Consider the following 7,401-nt stretch of genomic DNA (forward strand, 5'->3'; position numbering starts at 1 on the left):
GGCAGGAAACTATAACTTTGGCATCAACATGCAGTCGAAGAATTTTGCTCTCTATGAATGCATTCCATGCTTAGAGTCAAAGACGAAGCGCATGAGCTACAAGCGCAAGCCGTCTCGCTCTACAAAGCCCTTGCACAAGCTTTGTGTCGACCTATGCAGTGTTGGAGTGGATACAATATCGAAATCAAACCAGTTTCTATTGATTATCGACGAAGCTACGAGATACAAGTGAGGATATCTATTAGCCTATGCAGCGGGGCTGCCGTAGCTTTAGCGTCAGATAAAGACGTTCGACTCAAAGAGTCACTAATACTAAGTTCCTTATCCAAAGGACACTTACAGCCCAAGACCAGGGCTCAAAGTTAACACCTTAACTTTTATGCTTCAAAACCAGAAGTGTTTTATTTACTATTATTGCGGCCAAGCCGCCTAGGGGTAAATGTATCTGTTTAACTATCTAGCATAGTTAAACCTAACCAAATGCATAACGTGTGGCTTTCGGCCAACGTACTGAGAGACCTTGTTAACTCTCCAACTTATGTACTGAGAGTTTGTTAGCTCTCCGGGTACTTCGTACCCCTGTGTGTTCCACACCATGTAACCCCGTTACAGCATACAAAGACGAAGCCACGGAGCTGATTCAGAAGCAGATTCGCTGGATCCAGAACCAGTTCCCGAAGGCGACCATCAAGATGCTGTTCTCCGATGGTGGTGGCGAGTTCGTCAACATGCAGCTCGAGACCTTCTGCAAGGACCTCGGCATCGACACGCGTTCATCCAATCCCTACAGCCCGCAGGAGAACGCTATCGTGGAGCGCACGAACCAGACCGCCATGCGGCAGGTCAGATCTATGTTACAAGCTACGCAAATGCCTGTTTCATTATGGGGAGAAGCCTTCCTACATGCAATTGAGACGCTCAACAAGACGCCGACGCCGGTGTTGAAGGACCAGCAGTCCCCGTACGAGGACCTGTACGGAGAGCGGCCAGACCTCAGCGTGCTGCGCACGTGGGGGTGCTTGGTGCACGCACACATCCCTGACGATTCTCGGCAGAGAAAGGAGAAGCTCACTCCAAGGACGCAGATGTGCTTACTACTTGGCTACAGCGAGAAGACCAAGGGCTATAAGCTGCTGAACCTACGCACAGGATCAGTGACGACGTGCAGAGATGGAAACATGAAGGCACACGAGAAGTACACAGTGAACACTGTGTATATTGAGCAACTTCTTGCAAACACCTACGCTTACGGAGACTACGCCTTACCTGCGGAGATCCCGATCGTGCCGATCCGGACGACAATGTCTACGTACCTGCAGCTGCCTGCAGAGCTTGCAGAAAGGCGAGCAGCGGAAAATGGCGAAACTGGCCACCGCTGGTGAGAACCAGGACCAAGGTGTTGAAGTTGAAGCCGAGTCTGCGACTCGAAGTGATGACCCAAAGCTACCAAGCGAGGACGCTAAGAAGCCAGCAGCTTCAGTGGGAGGTTCCAAGCGGAAGAACACAAAGGGCCAGAATAAGGCGAAAGCATGTGCAAATCGAGTGGGAGCCTCGAAGACCAAGGACAGTCGACGTGACGCTCACGAAGACGAGAACTGGGAGCCATGCATGACGCAGAAGTCGTCGCCAGACGACAGTGCAGCTACCTCGCGACCGAAGCGGAAGCGACAGCCATCCGCCCGACTCAAGGACTACGTAGTGACGAATGTGACGAAGCAGAACGTCGAGGATGTGCAGATCCCCATTAGTCACAAGCATGCGGCAAGGTCAAAGAAGTGGAAGGAGTGGAAAGCAGCGATGCAAGTCGAGATGGACTCACAGCAGCAGCACGAAACTTGGGTGCTCGTGCGACGCACGGAGGCCAAGGGCAAGCGCGTTATTTCGTGCAAGTGGGTGTACGCGCTCGAGAGAGACTCTACGGGCCGGATTAAGCGATATAAAGCTCGACTAGTGATCAGAGGCTTTTTACAACGCATGGGCATCGACTACAGTGAAACATACGCACCTGTTATCAGATTTGAGACGATCAGATGCGTGATCGTATACGCACTGCAACGCGGATGGGCCATCTTGCAGTTCGACGGCAAGACCGCGTTCTTGTACGGTGATCTCGACGAGGAGGTCTATATAGAGCAGCCTCCAGGCTTCGGAGAAGACTCTACGCGCTACGTATGCAAGCTACAGAAGAGTTTGTATGGGCTAAAGCAAGCGCCTCGCGTTTGGAACAAGACATTCCACAAGTTCCTGACGAAGATCAAACTCGAGCGCCTCGACTCTGACTACGGACTCTACGCCAGGAAAGTGGGAGGAGAAGTCACCATGTTGCTCACGGTGTACGTCGACGACCTACTGCTCCTCGGCCCTAGTGATCTTTGCGCTAAGGTTGCTAAGCAACTCAGTGAGGAGTATGAACTCACATCTCTCGGACCAGTCAAGTATCTACTAGGCGTGGAGATACTGATCGACAGCGAGCGTCGACATGCGGTATTTTGCCAGCGGCAACATATTACGGAGGTGCTAAAGCGATTTTACATGGAGGGTTGCAACGCGGTTGCAACACCGGAAGCGCTGCGCGCTGAGGTGGTCACAGATGCGAAATATGACTCCCCGCCTTCGTACCGAGAGCTCGTTGGTGCACTACAATATCTGGTCTCAGCCTCAAGGCCGGACATTGCGCACGCTGTGCGTAATCTCAGCAAGTACCTGTCCTGCTTCGACCACACACACTATGCTATGGGAAAGAGGGTGCTACGCTACCTGAGTGGTACTCAAGACCACGGCTTAGTGATGGACATTGTTATTGGGAACGACGTCAAGCTGACGTGTTACACCGATGCTGACTACGCTAATGACCCTGATGACCGAAAGAGTGTTAGCGGGTTCGTGACGTTCGTCAATGGTAACGTGGTTTGTACGGATCAAGAAAGCAAGAGATTAACGAACAGAGCACAACGGAAGCAGAGTATATTGCCATGAATGAAGGCACTAGAGATCTACAGTGGCTACGTGGACTCTGTGAAGAACTATGCTGGGAGTTCGTGACTCCGGAGATTATCGGCGATAACAAGTCATGTATCTATCTGACTGCCAAGCCTGGCAAGCACAGCAAGAACAAGCACATTATGAACAAGTTCCACTTGGTGCGCCACCTCGTGGAAGACGAGCAGCTACGGATTTGCCATGTTGGCACCGACGACATGATCGCCGACGCGATGACGAAGCCATTGCCGAAGGACAAGCTCGAACATTGCCGTGATGGGATGAAGGTGCTGCGCATCGACCGTCAGCAAGGCTCATCTCGCTCAGTGGGAGCCAAACATCATCGCCATGCGTAAATGCAAGCTACTACTACCAGTTCATGCATGCGAAGGACAAGAAGGAGGAAGAGCGCTGCCAAGGCCGAAGCGTCGTGCTGCAGCGCAGCTAGAAGATGCCAAGGACATCGTGGTGAGCTCTACAAGGTGATCATGTTGAAGCTGCGCTTCGACTAGATCAAGTGGGAGTGTGAAGTGTGGAGGAAGAGCCAGGACTGCGTCCAGCTCAAACCTGAGGCTCAGGTGCCTCCAGGACGCGATGCTCGCGTCCAGAAGCCGGACTTCGACGGACCATTGGCTGGCGAGCCGCCAGCCCCATCCTACTGCTAATCCTACGAATATATGTTACCGGGGTTTTTCCGTGTGCTGCTACACACTCGACAACTTGCGCCGTCAAGAGCAAGCAGCAGCACTCGGTTTTCTCCCCTGCTGGACTTTCAGTCCCTGCAACTTACTGTTGTTACGACTACTTCCTTCACCACAATGGTCACCACTCGGCGCAGCCGAGGAGCGACCATCACTCAGGCTGAAGGCCAACCGGCTCCCGCCCACACTGCACAGCCATTCAAGATCCGAGACGTTTTCCCTGCTGGGCACGGCTTCAATAATTGCGGAGACACCGCCATCGTCCCACATATGGCCACAACGCAGACACCAGCGCTTGAGCTCTGTTCAAGCGCAACCCAACACTTCATGAACATCGCGCAGCACTTCATTACCTAGACTTAGGCCCTTGCTGAAGAGCAGACCATGTTCCAGCATCACTAGCGTGGGGAAAACGACGCACATAACGCGGCGCTGGTGGCTGTTCAAGCTTCGACGGAAATACGAGTGCAGCAGCTCACTGAGCAACAACATGCCATTGCCCATCCGCTTAGTGAAGCGCTAGCTACGACACAAAACGAGCTGGCGTCTCAATTCCAGCAAATGCAGGTGTTGGAAGGGGACCGAGCTATGCAGATCGAAAAATTCGTCGATAAGAAACTGGGCGAGGCTCTACAAAAAGTGCATCAGTCGAGTCAAGCGATTACCTTACAGACGGACGTCGCTCAGAAGCTTTTGGTCGATATGGAACAAACTGTCGCCAATAGCCAAGCCGCTTTCGCTAGTCACATTCGTCAAGTCGCTGAAAGTGAGTTGGCAAGCCTGCAGCATGATTCTGTAAGTGCGGCGCAAGTACAGGGAGTGGTGGACGAAACGGTAGCTGCGGCTATAACTGAGGCAAAACAAACAATCGATACAGAGCTCCAGCGTGCCCGCACCGAAATTTAACGTGAAATCGCAACCAGAATGGAGGAACCAGTCCGGCATTTGGTTTTGGAACTGACAAACGCAGGCGGCACGTCAGCTGGAATCTCGCGTGCAAAGTCTGGTTACGAACACACAGTCGGAAATGAACCTACAAATTCAACGCCAAGCGGATGCAACGTCAGTTCTGCGTGAGAAGCTGCAGAAGCAGCAAATGCGCTTCAAACATCGGTCGATTCGAATTGATGAAGAATGGCTAAAGACGTCTTTCCAGGATGTGCTGCTCAGCAACCCAGATTTAGTGAGTCCTGAGCGACAAGAATAGTCGCAACAATCAAGCTCAGTTTTGAGAGGCGATAAAGAGCACGTGGAGTTTGCAGAGCAGCTCAATGCCACTCTTGAGCGCAGTATCGGAGTAGCAGCTACGACGATCGGCAACGCTATCAACGGGGGAATGTGCTGCATAACCAAGTCCTCACTCAGGCGGGACCACAGTTTTGAAGATAGCGACTCCGACGGTGATGTCTGGGTGAACCCGAAAGACTGTCAATTGGAGAATTGGATGAAGGAAGCGTGGCGAAAAGCTTACCTTTGTAGCAAACCTGATCACGTCTCTTCTGAAGCAAATTTGGACCGTGAAGGCAAGAACGCTCGGGGCAATCGAATTGACAATGAGCCAGAAGTTCTGGCTCGGAATGACAAGGAGAGTGAAGGACTCGTTTTATCTGGAAAGATATTATTTTCAATACAAAAAAAGATTGAATTCAACACCTTTAAAAAAAGGATGCTTTTCAATAGCTAAAAGGTGGTATTGATGTACTCTGTCCCGTTTATTTATATTACAGCTGTGTGTGCTACAACATATTGATATTTTTAGACATCCTGGTATGACACGAGACGGCGCATTCGCCAACAGACGCTGAACCGCAGTCATGAGCAACGATGGACAAGATCCAGAGGTCTCGCCGCCTGAGGGTGATTCTTCTAGCGACGCACATAGTTCATTCCGGTTTATCTCAACCCATTTTACAGAAGATGCTGCTGTTACAGCGCTAAACAGTGCTGATACATCTGAATACAGCCATCCACGTACGTATGGGCCGACAGGACGTCGCAAGAGTGTCTACACTTGCATTTCGCATGAGGCGCGTTCTCGTCGGCTACGGATCGTTAAGATTTCAGAGCTCAACTCTTCTCATTTCATAACGACTTCTTCATACGAAGTAGAATCTAGTGGTACCCATAGCCAGTTGCTAACGCACCGAAAGAGGTCTGGTATTGACATGCAGATAAAACCAGAGGTGGATAGCATTCTTCAAGGTGGAGCAGGTCCAAAACGATGCGTACTTCTACTACAGAAGAAATATAAACTTGACCCAACCATGCTAGCCAAGATTCCAGACGAAATCAAACTGAAGAACAGAAAAGCCAGTCTGAAGAAGAAACTAAAAAACAATTGGGACATTTCAAGTTTTTCAGTTCTGATGACCCGCACATGTGTACTGCGGCTGACAAGTTTTTCGGAAGCTTGGGGATTGATGGGTTTATTGATCTGGCGGCATTTACTCAACAAAGTCTCGACTTTCAGAATGAATTACTCATATTGAACACATTTGATCTTAGGTTTGATGGTGACACCGGGAAAGAAACTTCGTTTGGTGTTATTTTCACATCGCGACGTCTTTTTCGAAATCTGTACCGATGTATTTGTGATCAAAGAGAGACCGGTCTCGTTGGAGTTACCGATGGCACCTACCGCATCGATTTCAGTAAGTGTTATTACTAAATAATTACAAAATATTTATTACAGCTGCTAACCCATGTATATTACTATTCACGTTTAGTAGTATTCACGTTTATTAAAGATCGCTGGACTCTGGTAGCACTCGGCAGTTCTTGCTCTGTGTATGAAAGAAAACGTTACCGACATTCATTTGTACCTTGGATGTACATGTTTGTGCGTACGGAGCATAAATTTGCCAACAAAACGTTATTCTCTACAGCTAAGCGATTCGTCGCTGATTACTTCAACGATTCTTTGGTTTTAAAGTACGGAAGCCAAGATCATGCTTCCTACATTGCTACAGCTTTTTCCTCCATCTGGCCTGGTATCAAAATACTTAATTGTTAATCACACCTTTTCAGAAAAGCGTTCGAAAAAGCTGGCCTATTGAATGACTCTGGATTCTACAGTTCTTACGTCGAGATGAATATATACCTCCTCGAGCAAGCGCGTATCGAAGAACAATTTACGGCAATGGCTGAGCGTATAGTTAAATATTGGAGCGACAAAAACGAACAAGCGTACGCGGATTGGTTCAAAAGCCAGTATTAGGGCGTTCTATGGGGTACATGGTTTGCTACTTCTGCTGTGCCTAGTGTTTTGCCGTCACAAAACCCCATCGAATCCCACAACAAAGTGATAAAAACGGTGTGCACTCCGCAGCTACATGCAGCGACCTCAGTCGTTTTGAATGACACCCTCCCAGCGATCCTTTTGCTGAACAGTGACAAAAAGATATCCCGATACGGTCATTTCTGCGAAGGTAATATTTAACTTTTTCATCATAATATGTTTGACTAAATTAAAAATTGTTTTAGGTCCTGTTCCCAGCGAAATGGTTGAACACGCACGAGTGTTTTTTCGTGAAAAAAATCATAGGAAGCAATACCTCATCTTGGATTCCCCAACAAAACTGAGCTCCATTGTTTTCAATACTTGGGAATACGCTGTTTACCCTAGAAACCAGTGTGGAGTGGAAATCACCGATGCCCGAGTCTCCAGGGTTTTTTTTCATCATTTATCCAACTTAATATATCAGCATAACTTTCAATGTTT

The 7,401-nt window shown here is 49.1% G+C and overlaps 1 protein-coding gene across 1 annotated transcript; it reads left to right on the forward strand.

Annotated features, from left to right (window-relative positions):
• Positions 1–4,241: 4,241 nt before the first annotated feature.
• PITG_12821 (uncharacterized protein) lies at positions 4,242–7,078 on the forward strand (the record flags this gene model as incomplete). The annotated part of the gene is made up of 4 exons (XM_002900154.1): positions 4,242–4,475; positions 4,663–4,863; positions 5,440–6,331; positions 6,410–7,078. The coding sequence occupies 3 exons, from the start codon at positions 4,242–4,244 to the stop codon at positions 5,533–5,535; spliced, it is 531 nt and encodes a 176-aa protein (XP_002900200.1).
• Between the last annotated feature and the right edge of the window lie 323 nt (positions 7,079–7,401).

Source organism: Phytophthora infestans, genomic scaffold (assembly GCF_000142945.1).
Source record: "Phytophthora infestans T30-4 supercont1.27 genomic scaffold, whole genome shotgun sequence".
Lineage (NCBI taxonomy): Eukaryota > Oomycota > Peronosporomycetes > Peronosporales > Peronosporaceae > Phytophthora > Phytophthora infestans.